The sequence below is a fragment of the Kockiozyma suomiensis genome, assembly GCF_038497685.1.
Source record: "Kockiozyma suomiensis strain NRRL Y-17356 unplaced genomic scaffold V2V93scaffold_3, whole genome shotgun sequence".
In the NCBI taxonomy this organism is placed as follows: domain Eukaryota; kingdom Fungi; phylum Ascomycota; class Lipomycetes; order Lipomycetales; family Lipomycetaceae; genus Kockiozyma; species Kockiozyma suomiensis.
In genome coordinates, this window is record NW_027117666.1 from 769,167 (window position 1) to 793,447 (window position 24,281).

At 41.1% G+C, this 24,281-nt stretch overlaps 3 protein-coding genes across 3 annotated transcripts; 1 reads left to right on the forward strand and 2 right to left on the reverse strand.

The window, feature by feature from the left end:
• Positions 1-1,378: 1,378 nt before the first annotated feature.
• Positions 1,379-2,756, reverse strand: V2V93DRAFT_321580 (L-lysine 6-monooxygenase; the record flags this gene model as incomplete). Its single annotated transcript, XM_066907362.1, has 2 exons — positions 1,379-1,468; positions 1,536-2,756. 2 exons carry the CDS (start codon positions 2,754-2,756, stop codon positions 1,379-1,381), a joined length of 1,311 nt encoding a protein of 436 aa, XP_066767557.1.
• A 1,199-nt stretch (positions 2,757-3,955) lies between these two features.
• Positions 3,956-22,852, forward strand: V2V93DRAFT_162906 (uncharacterized protein). The gene is made up of 25 exons (XM_066906898.1): positions 3,956-5,281; positions 5,339-7,682; positions 7,741-10,196; positions 10,247-10,946; positions 10,999-11,069; positions 11,129-11,775; positions 11,833-12,225; positions 12,277-13,172; positions 13,227-14,114; positions 14,173-14,508; positions 14,565-15,401; positions 15,467-15,488; positions 15,543-15,620; positions 15,669-15,849; positions 15,902-16,153; positions 16,204-16,853; positions 16,921-17,496; positions 17,552-17,880; positions 17,935-18,237; positions 18,299-18,946; positions 19,025-19,396; positions 19,454-20,080; positions 20,128-20,442; positions 20,495-20,572; positions 20,633-22,852. The coding sequence occupies exons 1-25, from the start codon at positions 4,305-4,307 to the stop codon at positions 22,622-22,624; spliced, it is 16,968 nt and encodes a 5,655-aa protein (XP_066767558.1). The 5' UTR covers positions 3,956-4,304; the 3' UTR covers positions 22,625-22,852.
• Positions 22,752-24,186, reverse strand: V2V93DRAFT_162894 (S-adenosyl-L-methionine-dependent methyltransferase). Its single transcript, XM_066906897.1, has 4 exons — positions 23,838-24,186; positions 23,487-23,781; positions 23,095-23,429; positions 22,752-23,037 (listed from the first exon to the last, which is right to left on the reverse strand). Exons 1-4 carry the CDS (start codon positions 24,087-24,089, stop codon positions 22,879-22,881), a joined length of 1,041 nt encoding a protein of 346 aa, XP_066767559.1. The 5' UTR covers positions 24,090-24,186; the 3' UTR covers positions 22,752-22,878.
• Between the last annotated feature and the right edge of the window lie 95 nt (positions 24,187-24,281).

Consider the following 24,281-nt stretch of genomic DNA (forward strand, 5'->3'; position numbering starts at 1 on the left):
AGTGTGAAGACTGGAACGCACTCTTGTTAGTCTGAGAGTAAACTCACTTAAAAACCAACGTTCATGCAGAATATGGTTCAGATCAGGTACCAGAGCATCATGCACAATCATAATCAAGGAATAACTGTGTGACTTCATCTTAAAATTCTCTATTTTGATCGAGATTCACCAAGGGGATGAATTGGGATCCCACAACGAATGGTCTGAGCTTTTCTGAGCATCAGAAACCTACACCTAGAACACCGTATAGCGTTTCGTCGTATTTGCAGAATCCTTGATTGGGCCCCAACGCACCCCACAACGTAGTTTGCCATTGTCTAGTGCCATAGCTTTAGAAAATTTGCCAAGCAATTGCGAATTACAGCAGAAACTAAAAGGATTTGAGGAACCTGGTCACAATATACCTGACGGGTGCGGCTTCCTCCTATACCAATTTGGCTTTTATTACATTAAATGACGTACAAGAGCCAAGCTGAGATCTAGACCTCGAGCACAAAACGCATGGTAAAATATTGACGTCGCCATCAGAGTACCTCCAAATAACGCCGAAACTTTTAGAAAGAATTCATATTTGTTGGAGTTCGAGTTAGGTCTGGAGCTTTGCTTGCCAGATAAATTAGCGCCCCGACCATAAGTTCTAGATGGGGTGAATTAAAAAGACGGCTGCTGTCACAAAACCCATAAGTTGACAAGCAACTGGCTCATGTGACAGTAGCATTTAATAAGTTGAGCGGGTAGTATTTACATACATGAACCTGTTACTCCGTAGACTAGTGACTCGTAGTATACCACAAATCAAAAAAGTTTCATATTTCTTTATTACTAATATTGTATTCGTTTGCATATAGGATAAGATATAATTATTTGATAACTGGATAGCCGTCGACGGCCAGCAGAGTAGCATTGACGCTAAACTGGTCTTCGCCGGACCCTGTAGATCTTACGCGCCGCCGACCAGCATAATCGAGTCTAACTTTATTTTCTGTAATTAACCTTAAGCACATTAAGGTTGTAACGGCAAATTCTAATTTCCTATTTTTATGATCAGTTTTGCGGGATCAACCGAGCCTCGGCTATTTCTTTTGGAACTCGGGGTAAATCTAGGTGAATAAGGAGTCTTTCTAGAGTATCATGTTTACGTCTTATCCCTAGTCTAGACTTTACAGAGGGATTTTTGAATTGGCCTGTCAGTAGAGAATGACCATAAAATTCCGATCAAATTACTGCTATCGAATAACCAAAATCTATAATCGACTATATTCTTATATGTATAAAATATCAAATGCTACAACCGATGAAATCAACAGAATCGTAGATTCAATAATAGAATACTCTGCAGGTTACTAAATTATATATCCCACATACCGGCACGTTTCAATCAGATCTTTTTGTTTGCAGCTTCGAAGAAAATTCTGTCAACTACTTCACCGGCCCGTACCGCCATTATGGATAACAAGGAGTCACTAATCTGCAATAAATAAAGAAAACATGTGAGTACTTTTCAAAACCTGAAAAAAGCAAAATACTTCACTTACACCATGAGTATGCTCAGAGCTTCCCAAAATCCACAACCCGGCATCAACTCTCTTGTCAAGTGCGACTTTGTAAAATCGGTCGACAGAAAGTTTCTCATCTATAAAATACTTCTGAATCCCTCCTAAAACAGCGCTAGAGTTTTGAAATTTGTCGTAGCCCGTTGCGGCGATAACTAAATCGTATTGATTAGTTGTAATCTGATCATCCCTGTCTAGGCTTGCCACAGTAAGTAGGACTGAAGAGTCGCTTTGCTCTACTGCACTGAGCACTCGTTTGGACGGCATCAGGCGAAAGGTCTTCAAGTGTCCAGGCAATTTTTGCGCGTAAATGTCTTGATAGATTTTTTCGATAAGCTCCATCCTAACAACGCTATAATTGGTGGCACGATTCTCCAATAAAACATCTCTGCGTCTGTCGGCTGATAAACTGTAAAACTCATCAACAGCGTCTGGATTAAAAATCTCGTTAACGAAGGGAGAATCATCGGAAGGACGAAGCGCAGTTGATGAAAAGTACTGATCAATGTCTATTTGGGTACCAAATTTATCATGTAAATGACTAGCAATCTCAGCTGCTGACTGTCCCGCACCTATGACCGCTATGTTCATGCGCGATTTCGAAGAGGACACTGCGTGCTCAATCTTTGAAATATTATACATAAAACTAGATGAATGTATAATGTTTGAAGAACCTGACAAAGGAAATCCTGGAGGAAATCGGGGTTGACCTCCCGTACATATCAAAACGTTGCGCGCATTGCGAACAATAGTAGTTGAAGGATCTGAGGATAGGCAACTTTCTACTGAAAAAGCTTTGATGGAACCCGATGTTTCAATAGCGCGCACACCAGTAACTTGCTCACTATAAGCCACGCGATCATTGAAATGTGAAGCACACCAGTGCATATAGTGCTGGTATTCCTCACGAAAAGGGTAAAACGTTGACGTGTTTACAAAATCAACCAAACGTCCCTGGGTATGAAGGTAGTTGAGAAATGTAAAATGAGACGTAGGATCGCGGAGAGTAGCAAAGTCTTTTACAAAACTGATCTGCATACGCGCGGAAGGTAGAAGCATGCCACCATGCCACGTATATTGTTCTTGTTTCTCAATAAATAGAACCCTGAGGCTTGAAGTTGAATTTTTCGCGACAGAATCATGAAGAGCAATGGCGACCGACAAAGCAGCCGGGCCAAATCCGACACATATCAAATCATGCATGTTTTCTGAGTCGTCAGCTAGAGAGTTTGCGGAAGAGGTCGTGGACGGCGATGAGAATTGAGATTGATCACTGATCTCAATGCTGGAGACAGCTGAAAGACTTTCGTCTTCAGAAGTAGAAGAAATAATGTTTTCGGTTCCGGTCGTCATCATGGGCTTTTGCAAAGAAACTGGGAAGTGAGTTTCTTCGTTATATGCGAATGGATGCGACTGGGTATTTAACGATCAGTTAGATGGCCGTCCAGACCTTTTCATATAGCAATCTGCTCGAGAAATCTAGTTCTAGGAAAACGTAATTACGAATGACCCTCACCGCATTTTCATTGCAGTCTATTGACACATACAGCTCTTGCTACCGAGAGCCATTCTCAAGTCACAATCAATGTGAGCCGCGACAAGCATAGTGATTCTGCCGATATGTGATACGACTGCGAGATGTGATTAATGTACTATAGTTTTCCCTTTTTACGAGAGAGAGTACCAGTTTTGAGTTGAACACAATATGTTTAAAGAACCTACTGCTCTTTATGCCAAGCCGTATGGAGAATCTAGATCTTTATTTAAAAGAGTATTATCAGATTTGATCAAGTCGTTTCTAAATTATGCTTTCCTCCTTGTGCGTAGTCAATTAGATCAGCCACTACAAACTGTAGACAACTGCTAACGCCCCGTGGGGATTTCGCTTACCATTGAATTTACTTAACTAATTCAGACATCGCGGTGCCTGTATCAGGATCTGTCCTAAACGCGCAGGTCGCTTCAACTTACTTTAGAAAGTATGACTAGTTTGGACTCGAATTTCTTTTCGGCTTCTGTACTATTAAACCTGAGCAACTTAATATCATCTGCCTGATGACGTATCAATTGAAAATTTGTTTCAAACCTCTGCGTACATGCGCCAATTTTTAGGTTTGCGGTGTGCAAAAATTATTGAGCTCGATTTGTATTCTGCTATTCCAGGAGTTCTGGGTATCTCTGTCCATTTTTGACATTTTAGGTAGTTGCGCATTTTTGTCGGAGACAAGCAAATAGTTGCAATGGCTATGAAATTCTGTAAAATATAAAACATGAATTCTACGAAGGAGAGGGCTACAATGCCTAAAGATACAATTTTGCTGACGTAGACTAATTCAGGGAAATAGCCGTAGTCTTCAGCAAATTATCAGATGTCGACAAACCTTTTATTTGGCAAAATTTGTTTTCGGCGAACCTGCGCAAGGGTCGTGCATTGAGTTAATTAGATAACTCTCACCCGAAGCGCGAAGCCGCGCGCTTCTGAGAACTTTAATTCAAAAATCTAGACATGAGAGCTGGTGTTTTGATCTCAATTGCTGTAGAGATTCAATTCACATTTTCTGCCAAACACCAAAACTCAATAATCTTCTTCTACTTGTAAGCTTCTTTTTTGGTTTACGCACTTCACGAAACGTCTAGGCCTATGTGGTAAGCCTTTTTATGAGCCAGTTTCCGCGCCTATGAAATACACTATACACATTTCAGCAGACGTGGACGACCTTAGTGATCTTATTATACGATAACGTGACAAACATGAACAATATTGAAGTTGCCGCCAGTGACGATGTGGCAGCTGCTATTGCGACACTCACGCCTTTCCCGGTGCTTCATCATGCAACCGGCTCGTCCAACGAGTTCGTGGAGCAGACGCTTTCCAGTATTCACTGCTTCAAATCCGACAAAGAAATTATTGAAGCATGGGCCGAACTGCTGGTGAAATACACCCTCGAAAGTGAAGTAGTATTTGCCGTTAAGACAAAAGAGTGCAATTCCGCGATTTTTTTGGTCAAATATTTGTCGACAAGTTCTACATATTCAGTTTATCAGGTGCCTGAGAATTATGCATTGCCATCAGCCGGTACGGTTATTGGAATCGGACTGCCAATGAGCTCTCTCCCTACATTGCCTATTGCTGTTTCCTACAGCATGATCGGTGATGTAGTGTTCCGTTATTGTGAATCTTTGATCCCTGCCGGCTTTGCGGCTGAAATCGGAAATCAACTGATCGATTCACCGACTAGTTACAGCGCTCTCAACGTTCCGAGTTGTGAGATCGATGGCCCTAGCCTTTTGCACGATTTTTTGCCGTTTCATAGTGAGTCTGTCGCTCTTGAGTTTTGGGAAGAATCGGGTGAGATCAGCAAATTCTCCTACGCGAACCTCGAAAATCTGTCGCGTAAAGTTGCGGCAAAGCTGTCAAAATTTGGTGGGAACATTGTCCCACTTATTGTTCCACAATCTCTAGAGCTTTATATTGCCGTGTTGGGTATCTTGAGGGCGGGAAAAGCTTTTTGTCCTTTACCTGCCGCAGATATTCCTCGGGATAGAATTGCGTTTGTTTTAGAAGACACCAATGCAGACGTGGTTTTGGTGACTAAAACTACTGAAGGCCAAGTTAAAGATCTCAATGTAAATACGGTAGTTATTGATGTTGTGGAATTGATGAATGATCATGACGATACATGTTTTTCGGAAATTACCGTCAGCAGTGATGCGGTTGCTTACTGCATGTAAGTTAATTTGTTGATACCAGACAGAATTAGCACTTATCGTTCTATTTTTTTTAGGTTTACTTCAGGTTCAACTGGACAGCCCAAAGGAGTACTTGTTACTCACAGAAATGCGACGCAAGCGATCCTGGCTCACACCTTTGTTCCACGTTTTCAACGATTCTTAAATTTTGCATCTATCACGTTTGACGTATCCGTTCTTGAGATCTTCCTGCCATGGCTTCGAGGTAAAACTCTGGTATCAGCTAGTCGTCCCCTTCTGCTTGCCGATTTGGAAGGTGTAATAAATAAACTTGACGTTGATGCATGCGAGTTGACTCCTACTGTTGCAGGATTGCTCGATCCAAAAAATTTGCCTTCACTGCGAGTCGTCCTGACTATTGGAGAGAAGCTTACAAAGAATGTTATTGAACTATTTGGATCTGCAAATATTCTATATAACACGTACGGTCCTACAGAAGCTGCAATTCAATGCACAGCAGCTGTGACGGGAACTGAAGCAGATTTCGTGGAGGGAGATATTGGTGTGCCCCTCGCTACGTCGAGTGTTATAGTTGCAAACGTTGACATTAAGGATCATGTCGACTGTTTACCTGTTGGCTGGCTGGGTGAGATTATAATATCTGGGTCTCAAGTGGCAAAGGGTTATTTAAATCGGCCAGATCTAACTTCAGCTGCTTTTATCGAAGATTCGAAATATGGGCGCTGTTATCGTACCGGAGATTTAGCGCGTGCACTGCCTAACGGTCGTATAGTATTCGTCGGCCGTATCACAGAAGGTCAAGTCAAGATTCGTGGACGAAGAATCGAGTTGGGTGAAATTGAGTACGCTTGTCAGGTTCCAGCGGTCGCTATGGCTTTTCAGAATCAACTTTTTGTCGTAGTAGATCAAGATCCATCTGTTGCTATGCGTAATTGCCAGCAGACTTTACCTGGATACATGCTCCCTGATCAGTATGTCATGGTAGACCAAATTCCTATTCTTTCGTCAGGGAAAACAGATCGGAAGGCAGTCAGAGCTCTGATCGAACGCGAAGTAGATAAGAATACTCAAACGCGCTCCACAGCTGATTTTGATTCTGAAATCGAATACAGTATTGCGAAAGTGATACAGGAGATTTTGGGATTTCTGCCTGGCCCGACCGATTCCTTTAAAAAGATCGGCATCGATTCCATAATTGCTATGCGCTTATTGGCTCTGATGAAAACAGCTGTTTCTGAAGCTTCTTTCACTCTTGTCAGTATTCTGAAAGCAGATTCCATCAGGAAGCTGCTATCTTTTCAGGGGAAACCTCATCCTCATACTACGTCAGGCACGATAGTTAATATGATTGACAAATACAGCGACACTCCCAGGAATGTGGTTTCAGTAACAAAAGTGTCACGTCTTCAGCTGGGAATGCTCTTGCAATGGTCCCGAAATCACCGACTATATAGTAATCGGATTACAGTTGAGATGAAAAACGTTCGGAAAAGGTCTACAGTGATCGCGGCTTTCAAAGCTCTCATAGACAGGCATGAGATTTTACGTACGGGATTCAAAGAGGTTGAAGACGAAAACATATTCGTACAGCTTGTTTATCGTGACTCTTCATTTGTAAGGATTGTGGATGCTTTGGGCGACAATGGATTTGATAGTCTGCTTGAGCCACCCATCTGTCTCCTTCTCAAAGAAAGCAGTGATAGCAGTGGATTGATAGTTGAAATTATGATTCATCACGCCATTTATGACGGCTGGGCTTTTGATACGCTGCTGACAGAGTTGGACTCGCTGATTTTCCATCCTAATAGCAAGCTCGGTAAGCCTTCTCAGTTTCGGGAAATTATGCCGTACGTTTCCAGAAGTGTCGGGGATCTGAAATTTTGGCAGAGATATCTGGACGGGTTTTCCGGAATTAAAATTCCTAAACTTATGCCTCCTAATTGTGAGGAATCCTTGCAGTATGCAAAGAAAAAAACGTGGCAGTGTAGTGTTCCTATTTCGGAGATTGAGACTTTCTGTAGACATGCTCAGATTTCTGTGCAGAGTATCTTCAGCATGGCCTGGGCTCTCATTCTTCGCCTGTTGAGTGCAGATTCTGATAGTGATGATATAGTGTTTGGAATAGTTATATCACAGAGACCACATCTTATCGAGCCAGGCTTGGAAAGTGCGATTGGTCCTATGATCAGCACTATGCCACTACGTGTGAGATTTATAGACTCACTTAGTGTAGTTCTCCAGAATATCAACAATGACATAATTGAAATTATGCAGAACTCAGATGTCTCTTTGCAGGAAGTTGCGAAAAGTTTGAAAATGCCGACGGAAGACCTTTTTAGAAGTCTTTTTGTATGGCAGCAATCTGATTCTCCAAAAAGTGAGAACATAGCGATTGTCAAGACCATCGACTATCTCGAGGTAAGACACCTATAGCCGCTGTTAAATGATAATGAGTTCTTTTCTAACTTTTTTCAAGTACGAGCTTTTGGCAGAATTTGAACCTCTACCTGAACGCGATGTTATCAAAAAAAGTATTACATATAATCCCAGACAGATTTCTGAAAGTCACGCAGATTTACTTTCTGAAATTTTTGACGAATATCTTCAGCATATACTTAAGAGTGGCAGTATAGACATGGGTCAAATAATGTTCAAGCAGCCACTTTTGTCGGTTTATAATCCCGAGCCAGTCAATTATAATGCTAAATGCGAGACTGCTGTTAGTCTAGTTAACTTTGAGTCTGATCGAGTAGCCGTTGAGATAATTCGTGACGACGGAAGCTCCGAAACGACAGATTATAAGAAGTTACGCACGATTGTTATGTCTATGGCAGGTTTACTCCAGAGCAAGGGTGTTAGCGCAGGTAGCTCTGTCGGCGTTATTTTACCCAAATCTCTCGATCTTTATGCATCAATCTTAGCGATCTGGACATTGGGTGCTATATATGTTCCCGTGGATCCCTCTACGCCTGTAGATCGCATTAACGATATATTGCAGCAGGCTCGAGCTAAGGTGTGCTTAATTTCGGAGTCTCTGAGCTCTTCGCGGGTCGATAATGCATGCATGGTGGAAACTTATCATGAAGAGTGTTATCCATTTGAGCAGCCACAACTACAAAGATCTGCGGATAGTGTTGCATATATAATCTTCACTTCTGGATCGACAGGTAAACCCAAAGGAGTGACCATTTCCCATAACAATCTGGTGAATAACATTCTCCAGCTTTCTGATGCCTATCCGCTACCACTTCCTGAGTCTAAGATGCTTCAGCTTTGCTCAATAAGTTTTGATGTTTCGATTTTTGAAATCCTCTACTCGCTGCATCACCAGATGGTGTTACTTTCGGCACCAACACCTAGCATCCTTCCTCAATTATCCCGGATCATTTCTGACCACCGAATTACACATTTGAGCATGACGCCAACCGTTGCATCCCTTTTAGAAAAGGATTTCATGTCAAATGTCAAACACATTATTCTTGCAGGAGAAGCTATTACACCTTCTGCCCTCGAATTTTGGGATGGTTTGCCAGCAGTCGTTTCTAATTCATATGGTCCTACGGAAATGACAAATGTCTGTAATAGTTTTATAAACCTGAAGTCGGGAAACGATATCAAAAACATTGGTTATTCATTCAAAAATACGTCTTGCTTTGTTCTAGATCCCTCATCCACACAAATAATGCCGATCGGTGCAGTTGGTGAGCTTTCTTTTGGTGGATATCAAGTTTCTAGTGGTTATCTGAATGCCCCGGAGTTGACATCTTCTAAATTTGTTGATATGGGACCCCAATACGGTCGCGTTTATCGGACTGGTGACCGCTGCAGGATGCTGAGTGATGGTAGTATTATTTATCTTGGCCGTATGGATAGCCAAGTGAAAATTCGCGGCCAGCGTGTCGAGCTTGAGGAGTTGAGATTTGTTGTTCAGCAGATCTCAGGAGTTCTGGAATGTCTGCCTACCGTTACCAATGATCATTTAATTATATTCGTCCGCTGTTCGCCAGAATCCAATATTGATGAGAGCAACATCAGGCAGTACATAGACTCAAAGCTTCCTTCATATATGCAGCCTTCCAGAATTTTTATGTTGTCGAAATTTCCTACCAACACTAATGGAAAAATAGATGTGAAGAAGCTTGTCGATCAACTGCGCGGTGCAGATGACTTTCACAATGATACTCAGTCCCTCTCGTCTGATCTAGTCATGAATTGTGGAAATCATATTGAGCGCTCGATAGCAGAGACGTTGATTGGTTGCGTAAACGGAATATCTTTGGAGAGCATTAGTATTCATAAGCCTCTGTTCTATTATGGATTGGACTCTGTATCAGTCGTACGGTTCATAAGGGCGTTAGCAGTCCAGCAGTTCTATTTGACTACTAGTTCAATAGATCGAGACGCGACTATTGCCTCCTTAGCTGCTTTGATTACTTCTAGTCAGTTCTCTTCACCAGATAAGAACCTGTCAACTAAACTAGAGAGATTCGCGCAAGAGGTTGAGCACTTTGTTATTGAAGCTGGCATCCGTCGCCCGGCCATTGACCACATACTACCAGCAACTGCTATGCAAGATACTCTCTTAGGCTCGCAAAGATCATATGTGAATAGTTTTGTACTAAAACTCGCAGAATCTACTGACGTTAAAAAACTGCATAATGCATGGTTGACCTTAAGATCTCATCAAGAGATTCTGCGCACTTCTTTTGTACCGATTGACGGAAATTCTTGCAACCGTTCTTTTGCGCAAGTTATTTTGAAAGATGACTTCTGTTCCTCCGAGTTGGATTGGAAGACAGTGACCGTAGATCATTTTCAAGATTTTTTGCTAGGTAGCTATGACCTGAGTGACCTTTCGGTGCCCCCTTATCGGATATCTATACTGCAATGTCTTGATACGTCGTATATTGCTTTCGAAATGCATCACGCGTTGTATGTCCTTAATTTTTTTTGCATTACAATCGCATACTGATCGCAATTAGATTTGATGGCTATGCGCTAGATCTTCTTTTGCAAGATCTCCGGCAGTATGTAATTTCTGGCCAAGTGAAGTCAAGACCTACATACACGCACTCAATCCGGAGTCTTGAGGGCTTTGATGTTTCAGCTGGAATTCGTTACTACGCCAATCTTCTGCTGGATTATGAGCCGCAATTGTTTCCTGATCTGTTACAAACGCGTGAATCTTACCGTCAGCATGAAAGACTCAGCACAACTCAGCTTTCTTCTTCTAGTTTGTCCGACTATGACGCACTTTGCAAGAGTAACGCAGTATCATTTCAAGCTGCTGTCTATAGCGCCTGGGCAAAACTGTTATCCTTTTTGTGCGGAAGTAAAGATATAGCATTTGGCGCGATTTCTAGTGGGCGAGGTATATTCCGTGGAAGTGAAGATTCTATTGCACCAATATTTTTTAACTATCCGGTAAGATGTAAGTTTAGTGAACTAACCTCTAATTTTGATGTGTTACAGAACCTTGAAGAGCAAGCGTTTATGTGTCTCAAATACCCTTTTACCCCAATGAGGGAAATACTGAAAGAATATTCTCGTACAAACGGCAATGAAGTTAATGCGAAGATCTTTGATTCTATTGTTGTTGTGCAAACTACTTCCGGTTTAGATGATTTCGATGGATACAATAACTCGCTTTGGAGCTGTGTCGCTGAGCGTGACGATAACGATGTAAGCTTTCCTTTTGACCGGAAATGCTGCGTAATGAGCTAACCAACTTTAGATGGCAATTATTTTTGAGGTGCGACGAAACAAGCACGAAAACACTGTCGAATTCTTTGCCAGTTATGACAAGTAAAATTCCCGCTTTCATTTCGGTTTTAATCATGCAATCTGACTTACTTGTCAAATAGAGCATTTTTGGAGCATAAGCAGGTTTCGCTGATCATTTCAGCTTATGATCAGATTATTCAAAAAATGCTAGAAAAACCCTCTCAGACTTCTCGTTCGTTCGAGGATTTGAGTAACATATCTGTCTCAGGGACACCGAAAAAACTCGAAGGGCCTTTGTCCCTGTATTCTGGATTGAGGAATAATGCACTAAAAAGTCCAGATAAAAGTGCTCTTGAATTTTTGGAGGAAGATGGGACAATCAGATCTTGGAGCTATTCTCGACTAGAAGGGTGGTCCAACCAGATTTCTAATTATCTTCGAGCCGTGTGTGGCGTCGAAGTCGAGCATTCGATTCCTTTGTGCATGCCCAAGTCAGCTCACTATTATGCTTGCATGCTGGGTGTTTTGAAATCTGGTGCTGCATTTTGTCCGATTGACCCTTCGGCACCTCCGGATCGTATACATTACATGCTTAAAGAACTTGAAGTATCAGTTCTATTGGTTAACAGCGAATCATATTCTATTATCAAGTCAATCATTGTGAAATACAGTTTGTCGATAAATATTGTGGATGTAGAATCACTTGATCTGACATTTTATGAAGAGACAGCTGGATTTGTTGAGGATTATAATGACTCCGTGACTGCCTACAGAATTTACACATCTGGTATTAATTTGATCTTTGATAGGTTAGTGTCGAGGCTGCTAATGATTTTCATATTAGGGACTACTGGAAAGCCGAAAGCTGTTGCTGTAGAGGTAAGGAACTGTGTACAGACGATATGTGCATCAAAGTCTCTACTTCCACACAATGATCAGAGTAGATTATTGCAATTTGCATCTACAACTTTTGATATGTCAATATACGATTGCTTTGTTGCCTGGGAGTTTGGCTTAACTTTGTGCTTCGCAAAACAGAATCATATGATTTCAGATTTGGAACAGGTCATCAATCAACTTCATGTATCACTACTGGATCTCACTCCCAGTGTTGCCTCCTCCATACGAAGGCAAAATGTTCCAACGGTGGAATGTCTCTATTGTATCGGAGAAATGCTACCCCAGAATTTAGTTGATGAGTGGGATGGCGCGTGTGTTAATTCTTATGGACCTACTGGTAGGAATAATTGTTAGCATTTGATATGTCATATTCTAACAGGCTTGACAGAGGCTGCAATGTGCTGTACAATCTCTCGTACATCAAAGAGCTTAAAGAGCTCTATAATCGGCAAGCCATATTGCACAACATCATTTCGTATAGTGGATCCTGAGAGTGGGCATGATTTACCTTTATATAGCGTCGGGGAACTTGCTATTGGCGGCTATCAAGTAGCTCGCGGATATTATAAAAATAGCTCGCTAACTAAAGAGAAATTTATCTGTTGCAAGGTACCAGAAGATGGACGACTGTATCGGTCCGGAGACTTAGCGCGTATGCTTGAAGATGGCTCTGTCGAGTTTATTGGCAGACGAGATGATCAAGTTAAGCTCAGAGGACAGAGGATTGAATTACAGGAGATAGATTCGGTAATACGTCGATCAGTGCTGCAAAATAACCATTCTGCATTCAGGGATGTCTGCACACTGATACTTAGCAAGTCTGGCAAGGACCGCCCGCAACTGGTCACCTTTATTTGTCTACATGGTAGGGCAGGACAATGTGAGCTCATTGAGCCTTCCAGTAGCGAACTGGAGATTATTAACGTGGCACGAGACGCTTGCAAGGATTTTCTCCCATACTATATGCTCCCGTCCGAGTTCGTGCCAATCTCTAGCATTCCTCTTTCCGCGGCTGGAAAGCTTCAAAAAGGGCGCTTGCAGACAGTATTTGAGTCTTTTAATTCGCGAAATAGTGACGAGCAGGATTCCATAGATTCTGGCGTCTTAAGTGAGACTAACATTCTCATTCGAGATATATTTTCGACTGTCAGCGGAGTTTCTGTTGATGATATAAAAACCGACACTACTATCTATCAGCTTGGAATGGACAGCATATCCGCTACTCAAATATCCGCCCTCATGAGAAGGTTGAAGATCAACGTGACTGCCGTCGATGTCTTAAAGGTTTGAGCCTTATATTATTGTATGAATACTCCTTTATTGACAATATTTGTGCAGAATCCAACCGTTTTAAGACTGTCGACTATAGTCGATGCGAGCTCAAGAAAAGAGATTTGCACTGATTTATGCATCAGGTTTGAGTCAGACTACGTCGCATCTGCGGGAGCACTTCCTGAGGGTATTTCTCATATCTTTCCTTGCTCTCACACGCAAGAAGGAATTCTGTCTCAGTTTCTAATGAGCGAAGGATCTCTTTATTTCAATTATTTTATTTTGGAGATTCCACCTCATATCAACGAGGCAGCGTTACATGAGGCTTGGAAGAAGGTTTTTGCAAAGTACGATATTCTCCGTACTGGGTTTATAGAACTTGCCAAAAACAACGACTATTCATATGCTCAAATGGTCTATGAATCTCCTCAACTCAACTGGACCGTATCGTACACTGACGATATATTTCCTCATGCCAATTTCCAATCGAAAAAATACTCTAAAATTGCTTTACAGAACCTAGAATTGCCCCAGCTGTTTCTCGAGTTTGCAAGGCAATCAGATGGAAAGAACTTCTTATTGTTTGCCGCAAATCATGCTGTTTTTGATGCAAAGCTTTTAGTGACAATTTTGGATGAGGTTTACTTATATTGCGAAGCGGAAGACAGTTGTGAACAGTCTCCTCGGCAGCTGTCGACTTACAAAGACACGCTGAATGAAATACTTTCTACGCAGCAATATTCGAGTTCTAAATCTGCTGAATTCTGGCAAAATATGCTTGCTTCAGTTTCAATTACTCACATTCCTAATATGCATTCAATAACTAACAAAGACCTAAATATTTCAACAAAGACCATCGAGCAAAAACTAGGCCTCTCCCTACCAGACTTGCAAATATTTTCGGCACAGTCCGAAGTTTCAGTTCATTCGCTTGGGATAGCTGCATGGTCTAAGGTAAGATTGTAACGATAGATACCAGTTAGCCATTTCTTCTAACACTAATGTTTAATAGGTAATATCTCTCTACGTCGGAGAGTCTGATATTTTGGTTGGGCAAGTATTGTCGGGTACTTTAGGAATTGAAAATACAAGTGCCGAATTATTTCCCTGTCTTACGACCGTACCATTACGGGTAACTCTTGGAGGCACCAATAAAGAATACGTTCAAGCTGTACATAACTCGGCCATGTCAGTACTAGAATATCAGCATACGCCGTATAACATAATTGCAAGAGCTAGTGAAACGAGAACTATGCTATTTGACACTCTCTTTTTATACCAGAAACAGATGAGAAGTGTGGATCAAGCCAATACCTGGAAGCGAGTGCTTGATTGCGGGACTACTGAGGTGATTTGATTTTTTTTTTTTTTTAAGGCGCATTTATTAATAAAGACTTTTAATAGTATTCTCTATCTCTTGAGCTCGAACCGATGAATGACGGGTCTTTAGTTGCGCGATTATCTTACAAAACCGCTTTAATTCCTGACAGTCAAGCTTCTCTTATTACCCGACAGTTTGAAGCTTTGTTGGTGGATATCATTGAACATCCAAATCATGCCAGCGAATATCCAGATTTGCCCACTGACCTTACTTCTGTTATATCAGCTTCCGTTGACCAGATCTCATCGGATGTTTGCCTGCTTCATCAGTTTGTTGAACGTCAAGCAGCATTGACACCGTCTGCTATTGCGCTTGAATTTGCGCACAGTATTGAGGAAGAAAGCGTTGAGTCATTTAAATGGACTTATGATCAATTAAATCAAGAAGCTAATAGGATTGCGAATTACCTGATTTCGATGAATAATTTGAAACCAAACGACAAGATTGCTACCTGCTTTGATAAATGTCCTCAAGCTTCGTTTGCTTTTATCGGAATATTAAAAGCTGGCTGTTCATTTTTAGCACTTGATCCCTCAGCTCCAATTGAACGAAAGCAATTCATATGTGCTGATGCCGGTGTAACATGCGTACTAACCAATGATCCGCTACTCAGTGAACTCAGCACTATAGATGTGCCTATATTGTCTGTAACAACTGCCGAATTTTTGGAGTCATCGCCTTGTGATCCGAATTTACCCTTCAAGATTCAGCCTGAAAATATTTCTTATTGCCTGTATACGTCTGGATCTACCGGTCAACCAAAGGGTTGTATGTTGACTCATGAGAACGCTGTTCAAGGCATGTTGGCTTTTCAAGAGCAATTTTCTGGGACATGGTCATCTGAATCTAAATTTCTGCAGGTAACAGAAGCTCATTGGTTCTGAAATTTTAATTTTTGGCTAATTGTCTATTTGTTACTGTCTAGTTTGCATCATTTCACTTTGATGGTATGTTCCGTTATTATCTGTCATAGGCCAGCCTGTTACTAAACTCAGTTATAGTCAGCGTGCTAGAACAATTTTGGAGTTGGTCTGTTGGCATTACTGTCGCCTCTGCTCCTCGTGATGTCATACTGAAAGGTACTTAGAAAGTTATTAGTGTCAAAGAATAACATCTGACTGTGATAGACATTGCGTTAACTATACGATCTCTGGATATTACTCACATCGATCTCACTCCTTCACTAGCCACACTGGTCAATCCTGAAAATGCTCCTTCACTTTGTCGAGGCTTGTTTATCACTGGCGGTGATCTTTTAAAGAAGGACATATTAGACTCCTGGGGTGACAAGGCAGTTATTTACAATGCGTAAGTAGAGCTTCCAAAATTGAGTAGTGTATCAAGTGCTAAATCAATACAGGTACGGTCCCACAGAAGTCACTATAGGATGTACCATGCGGGTCCGCGCTCCGACAAATTTACGACCGTCTAATATTGGACAGCAGTTTGTTAATGTGGGAAGCGCTGTTTTCTTTCCTGGAACTGAAACTGCTGTTCCTCGGGGTGCTATTGGTGAGCTATGTGTGTCCGGAAAACTTGTAGGATTAGGATACATTAATCGGCCTGATATCACTTCTGCCTCGTTTACTTACAGCAATCTTCTCAAGGACAGGTTAGTGTATCATTTATGATATATTATATTCGTGTGCTGACGCTTTCCAGAATGTATCGAACTGGTGATTTGGTACGGTTATTGGCTGATAAATCTTTTGATTTCATCGGACGCAAAGATACGCAGGTGAAATTGCGCGGTCAACGCCTTGAGATCGGAGAGATCGACCATGTAGCCAAGTCATCGTGCGACAAAATCGATGACGTTGTTACTATGGTCGTGAAAAATCCTGTAAATAATCGTGACCTACTCGTGAGTTTTGTTGTTATTCGCGATGCTGAACATTGTGATGGACTGCTAGGGTCTTCTGAACTCGTTTGCGAAGCGATTCAAAAAGCACGAAATCACTGTCAAGCAAAGCTGCCGAAGTACATGATACCTACATACATCCTCCCTATTTCTGGACTTCCCCTGTCAGTAAATAACAAGGTGGATAGCAAGGCTCTAGCCAGACTTTACAGCGAAGCAAATTTTGACAAACTAAATCAGTACACTGAGATCAACGATCTAGACTCGAAGTGGTCAGACATAGAGATTCTCTTACGAGATGAACTTTGTGCGCTAGTGCAACTAGACAAGAGCTCTATAAATAAAAATACGACTATCTTCGAATACGGATTGGATTCAATTTCTATGGTTCCCCTAGTGAAAGGATTGCGCTCAAAATTTTCGCATTTGACTTTGTCTGCGATGATGCAAAGTAAGATTCATCCTGTTATTACGAATTTACACTCTCGACTGACAATTAACTAATTTGGAATCTATAGATCCTTCTATCAAGCTTCTTTCTAGTTATCTCTCAAAAACTCCATCAAAGCCGGTATCGTGGAGTGATAATAACGATAGCGTTTATCTAAATTACCACGAACAAGCTTGTCAAAGTCTTGATCTGGCTGCTGATGATATTGAATACATTCTTCCTTGCACAGCTCTTCAGGAAGGACTCGTTACACGGGCAATAAGTTCAGACGAGCGAATGCTATATTTTAACAATTATCGCTTCAATCTTTTTGACGAAGTGGATGAATCAAGGTTGAAAGAATGTTGGAATATTGTCGTTAATAGAAATCAAGCTCTGAGAGCATGCTTTTTTGAAACTGACTTAGGTGTTTTGCAAGTCATTTTGAAAGACTGGAAACCTTTATGGAATAGTATTACATGCAAACGAGCCGACGCTTCGGTACTAATCGACAAGTCTCTGGACGAATATTGGCTCAATACGCAGCTATCACGACCTCCACTAGTTTTCCATTGGCTTCGCTTCAATGGGTCTTTGTCACTCAATTTAAGCATATTTCATGCTCTCTATGATGCGACGTCAATTCAAACGATTTTTGACGATGGTAAGCATGTGCTCCTTCTCAGATGCGAGATGAATGATCCTGACCTATAGTTTAGTTGTCAAATTATATTTCTATATTTCGATTCCTGATCGCCCTCCGTTTATTGAGGCTGTACGCAGAATGCGAGTATCTTATGATTCTAAGGATGCACAGGAATTCTGGACCCAGATGTTCTCAGGAATACAGCTGCCGTTACCAACAGAACAAGGAAATGATAATAAAAGTAATAAAAGTACTCTTCTCTCTCAGGAGTGCTCAGTCTCCTACGATATAGTAAAGGCTGCAGCGAGATCTTTGGCCTGTACTCCGCAGACTTTGTTTCAGGCTGCCTTATGTATGACTATGTCTGCAGTTTTTGGTCCTCATGTTACGTTTGGAGTAGTGGTATGTTTCTAGCAGTTCACAAAAGATCGCAGCTAATCATTTTATGTGTTGCAGGTTTCTGGTCGCTCATTTCAAGATGACTTGGACAGCGTGGCAGGTCCAATGTTCAACACTATACCATTGGCAGTTGACATTAGTAGACTTGCGACTCACAAAGAATTGGTGAACATCCTTCAGAAATACTCATCAGCTCTTTCAGCATTCCAGCATGTTCCTCTTAGACTTATTCGAAAGTGGATTAAGGCTCCAACAAATTGCAGTCTGTTTGACTGTATCTTTGTGTTTCAAGGAGAGCAGATCTCTGAGTTTGTTGACGCGATATGGGCAGATGAAGAAATCGAGGATTATACTACCGAGGTAAGCTTAAGATCTTTTTTTGTTTTATTGGACCTGAGACGTCTGACATTCGACATTTTAGTATCCAATATCATTTGAGGTTTCTCCTCAAAAGCTTGGGAAGGTCATGCTAAGAATTGGATTTCTCAACCGTTTCATTTCTAATGATCGCGCTAATGAATTTCTTTCTGTCATGAACCGCTTGATTACCAATTTAGCGTTAAACCCGGATGTTGCCGTTGCTCTCGATGTCCCAGTATCACTCGAAACTGAGAGCGTAAAATCAGATAATGTTCAGCTTATTGCAAATACCACGAAGACGGCAAGCGAGTACCAGTTCAAAGAAGAAGTTTTGCTTGCCATTAAATATGAGGTTGCAAAGATTGCAAACGTCGATCCTTTAACTATTGACAGCAAAGCAACTATTTTTCAGTATGGTTTAGACAGTATTGATGGAATACGATTGTCTTCTTCTTTGCGAAAGCGAGAAATAACCATACCTCTCAGCATTATTTTGAAGCATCCTACTTGTATTGCGATGGCTCAATGGCACGGTCAGTCTGAGTTTACTTCAAACCGTGAGCCCATGCATCAAGACATATCAATCAAGAATTTGCTCAGCAACTTTACTAATTTCCCTACATGTGACGACGTCTATTACTGCACACCCCTTCAGGATGGAATCATTGCACAAGCAATAAGTTCAAATAATGAGCTATATGTCAATCATGTAGGTCCCATTTTTAATGCCATCTTTTTGAAGTACATCGCACAAGGGATTGGATGTTTTCTGACTGTTGACTTCTAGAATGTACTATTACTCAATACCGACATTGATATTCAGCGTTTAAGGTCTGCATTCGACAAGGTTATAGAATCCAATGCTATATACCGTACTGCAATGATCAGACTTGATGGTGTCCTGCCGAACACTATCTCTCACTTTGGCATGCTTGTACTGAAAAGTTTCCGGCTTCCCTGGTCTAGCAAATATGTGAACGACAACGATTGGCAGTTGTCGATTGATAGCGTATGTCGATCAGCTTCCTTATCAATTGATCACTTTGCGCAACCACCGCTGTCTGTCTGCTATTTACAATCACAGTCTCGAAAAGCTTTGATTTTGACTATTTCTCACGTTTTGTATGACGGGCATTCTTTAGGTCTATTTTTTGATGACGTATGAATGGAATGCCATTTATTTGGGATGCGTTGCATTAGCTAACATATTTTGCAGATTCGATCGGCTTACAAAGAAGATAAAATTACGGTTAGGCCACCTTTTGCATCATTACTTTCTAGAATTACAGAAGAAGCCCAAAAGGTTGAAGGTTTGAACTTTTGGAAAAGTGTATTTCAAGGATTTGAATCTCGGGAATTTCCCAGGTTGTCATCTCCTGGGGCAATTAATTCGGATATTTCCGCTCGTATGAGCCGGGCATCTCTTGAGAGCAGGTTGTCGTTAGAAGAATGTATATCATTTGCTAAACGTACCAACACAACTCTTCAGACTATTGCGCAAGCTTGTTGGAGTATTTTACTTTCGCTATACCTTGATACAGACGATGTTGTTTTTGGCACGGTTTTATCTGGCAGAATATCGGAGGAAGATGAAGAAATTCAATTTCCCAGCATGGTTACCATTCCTACTCGCGTGGCAGTTAAAGGATCTTATGTTTCCATAATTTCTAGAATTCAGAGTTATTTCAATCTAGCCCGTGATCATCAGTACACCCCGTTATCCAGTATTTTCAAAACTGTTTCTCATGGCCGCCGGCTGTTTGATACTCTCTTTATCTTTCAGCGTCATCCTGTAGTTGTCGATGGTATTTGGGAAACTGCAGGAGGTTCATCGGCTATTGAGGTAAGAACTTTGTGTCTTTTAGTGAATATCGCTAACAGTATCTATAGTATTCAGTTGCGGTCGAGTGTGAACAGCTCGCCGATAGCTTGAGATGGAATATTGCCGCACAAATATCTGAGATTTCTAATGAGGATGCCGAGATGATGGTGTCCCAGCTTGACTTTATTTTGTGCGACATGGTTGAGCAATCTGTCTCAGCAAATTATTTCAATTGCTCTAAAAGTTCTTTGGAGCTGATCTCTAGTTATTCAAATAACTGCAACTCATCGTTGTTTTCAATAATTGACATCAACGAGTGTAGCGAGGTCTCTATATCTCCAGAGATAAAGAATATTATACAAAATAACAAGTTTGCTACTAAGGTAAGTTTTTGCCTGTTTTTTTTATCAATTATCGACTAATGATTCCATAAAGATACTCGTTGTTGATGCTGAGGAAAATCTGGTGCCTATCGGTTGTCCAGGAGAACTGACGATTGTGGAAACAAGTAGGGTACGCATTCTACTGTGTGCTTTTACCTTTTGCCAATTATAGTGCTAAATAATATTATAGGAACTGCGCAAGACTGGTCTGAGAGTTAAGATATTGAGCTCGCGAGATATCAAATTTATTGGTTACTCGGATGCTGTCCTGGAGTTTAAGGGACTGGAAATCAATACCTCGATGATTGAAAAATTGTTGAAAGAATTTTCGTCACATGTTATTGACTCTAAAACCATTGTATTTGACTCAGACCTGATCACATTTGTTCAATTAGACCTCTTAGATGAATCTTTGGAGCCTGTTATGCTTTATTCTGCTCTGAAGAGATCTCTGCCAGCGAGTAGAGTTCCATCTTTCTTGGTGCCAGTACTGCAGTCTCAAGTACCGGATATTGATGATAAGCAAACTTTGATTAATCACTTGAAAGAGCTAGATCCGGCAACGAAGTCTACGTATCACTGTTCTTATACGCCTGAGTCAACTGATTGGACTTCGACTGAAATGAGGTTAAGAAATGTTTTATCAAAAATTTCAAGTGTTGCAGAGAAAAACGTATCAAAAGACCAGAGCATCTTTCAATTAGGCCTAGACTCAATTAGTTGCATTCAGGTGTCTAATATGCTACGCCAAGAAGCGATTTTGATAAGTGTGAGTGAAATAATCAAGTGTGAGACTATTCGTGCAATGGGAGTTCATATACAGCAGCGGTCATTGACTCCCAGCAAAATCTCAGAATCTCGAGAAACTGAAAATGAGTATATTCGGCTTTTGGAGGAGGTTGACCTTCGCTCTCTTGCTCTTAGTCCTGAGGATGTCGAAACAGTGCTTCCCGCAACCGCGGGACAAACTTACATGATTTCCGCTTGGCAAAGATCAGAAGGGCAGTCATTCTTATATACTTTTGCGTTTAATTGCATGAAACGTCTAGATCCAGCGATTTTACTTTTGTCATGGAAGAAACTAATACATGAAACTCCTACGCTGCGGACCACGCTTGTTGCTTCTCAGTCAGCTGAGCATCCCCTTCTTCAACTTATACTGAAATCTGAGAATAGCGAGATTGCATTTTCTGCCGACAATGACTTTGATCCGGAATCTGATACCACTTTGGGCATAGTTCCCGTGAAACTCCATTTGAAAGTGGGCGAACACACTTCCTCTATTTATCTTACAATACATCATGCCTTGTACGATGCATGGTCGCTGAAATCAATCGTCTTGCATTTATCGGAAATATACGAAGGCCTTTCGCCGCCAAGATTTTCAGCACAAACTCGCGATACATTTATTAGCAGGTCGACGACGGATACCAGCGATAGGCGCGAGTTTTGGACCAACTTACTTTCTAGCAGCACAAAACGATCTTCTCTACAGCTGGATTCCGCTCGTCGAGAAATCGTTGAGTTTGATTGTGTCGCATTAGCCAACAAAATACCTGCGTTTGTGAAAAGCAACGGTATCACGACCAGCTCTTTCTTGCTGGCCGCATTTTCTTTAGTCTATAATTTGCACGTGCTGCAAACTCCAGCTGAAAATGTCACCTTTGGGCTATACAACTCCGGGCGAACTGTGGATTGCGAAGGAGTTGCCGAATTGGCATTTCCAACTGTCAATATCCATCCACTGGTAGCCGACATAAGATCAAATTCATTAGTTAAGATTGCTAGAAGCATACAGTCGGTTCTTGGTGAAGTTGGACAGGATTATCGATCTCAAGTGCCTTTGTGGCAAGTTGATCGCTGGACGGGTATCAAGCTTGACTGTGCAGTGAACGTCCTTGAAGGAGTTGGCGACTATAGCGATAAATTGGGTATATTTAATTTATCTGACGAAAAATTAGCGACTCCAACTCATGGTTGTGCCAGATTTGGTCGTCTAGTGGAAAACAACTCAGCAAGAGACTCGATGTTTTTGAATATAGATATCGAGCTTGCATTTGTACAAAACAAAGTGAACATTGGTGTTTTTTACAAAGAAGGGGCGCTTCGTGATGGAGTCGACGGTTCCGCGATGATACATGAAATGTCAAAGTTACTTAATGAGACGCTCAAGTCTGATTAGAATATGCGGCTGAGTTTTTATTATTATTATTATTATTATTATTATATATATAATGCGTGTGTTTTAGATACTAAGTGCCACTAAAAAAATAACATTCAAGTATAAAGTAGTAGTAATGTTGCTTTTGAGAACAAAGTCTAGTATGATATAAGATGCGAAACAGATGGTTGCTCAAAAACTCATTTTTTATCGGTGATTGTCCTAACTACTGTACAAAATGATTACATATGTATACAAAACCTATAGCATTGCTTTTAGCACATTCGGTACTCGCAGCGACCTTCAACATGTCGTGAGTGATCTTCATTCTCCGTTCCTTCAGGTTCAAATTTGTAGCCGATCGTGATATCTAAGTCACGAGGATTTGTTGCATTTGGCTTGCTAGTGAGGTTTCCAGAGATGACTTCTCCGTACTAGATTACCTGTATTAGCAGATAAATATCTTCTATGGGTTTCTAATATGCACTCACATTTATGGTTAAAGTTTCACGAGTATAAAAAACAGTCTGCTTCCAGTGCGTGTACTTGGCATGAGGGCCAGTAGAAAACTTTATCGGTTTATGGCATTTAGAGAATTCAATATCAAACCAGGCGATAAAAGCATGTACAAAATCGTTACGGCGGGCGCGGATTTCAAAGTCTGAGGAGAATGCAAGGTCTTCCTTGGTACAAGTATAGAGATCAAGACTGAGTAGGGTGCTTTGATCAGTAACGACAGCCTTCATGTCGACTGTGTCTACAAGCGGTTCAGTTAAAGCAACAGACTGAAAAGGGGTAAAGTTGAATCCATAAACGTCATTCCAAACTAGAAATGCATTAGTAAATACTAAGAGTGAATATAAAGACAACATGGAATACATACAGCCAATCTTCTCTTCCTTGTATTCCCCATCTTCAATACCAGCAATATGTAGAGTGGCCTTGTCCGGAAAAATTAAACCGTCGGGAGCAAGAAATTTATCTCTCGCTACCAGAACAGTATCAAGCATAGACTCGTACAAAAGAAAATATCCCATCCATTCGGAAATGATGATATCGACTTTGGGAAACGGCAGCACAACTTCTTCCATTTTTCCCTTCAACAAAGTAATTTTATCGGAAAGTCCATTAATTTCAACGATCTTTTTCGCCATATCGATAATCGTCGACATATCGACCTGCAATCATTGAGTAATTAGCAAACAGAGTATATATTAAAGGGCAGATAACATACTCCAATAACATGCTTCGCTCCTGCGCGAGCAGCAAACATTGATAAAATACCAGTCCCGCAACCAACGTCAAGAACAACTTTTCCACGAAACATATGACTATTTTGATAAATGGCATTTCTGTATGATAACGTGCGCGTTTCGTCCTTCAACATCTCTTCATGAATGCCAAAGTGATCATAGGAAGAAAAGTAATGACGCTCACTAAAAGTAAGGCCATTTTCGTCGGCGCCTGTTACCTCCGGATTCGACATATTACAGGAAGATAATTAAAAGGTACCAAAAGCTGCAAAAAACGAAAAAACAGAACAGAATATTCTGATTGCAGAACTTTTTGGTGGCAGAAAGCAAAAAAAAGTTGGGAGAAAAGTGCGGCGCGCAATTAAGAAATATGAACTTTATTCTTAAACTTTATTCCTGTTCTCACTGCTGCTTTTACTGCTGCA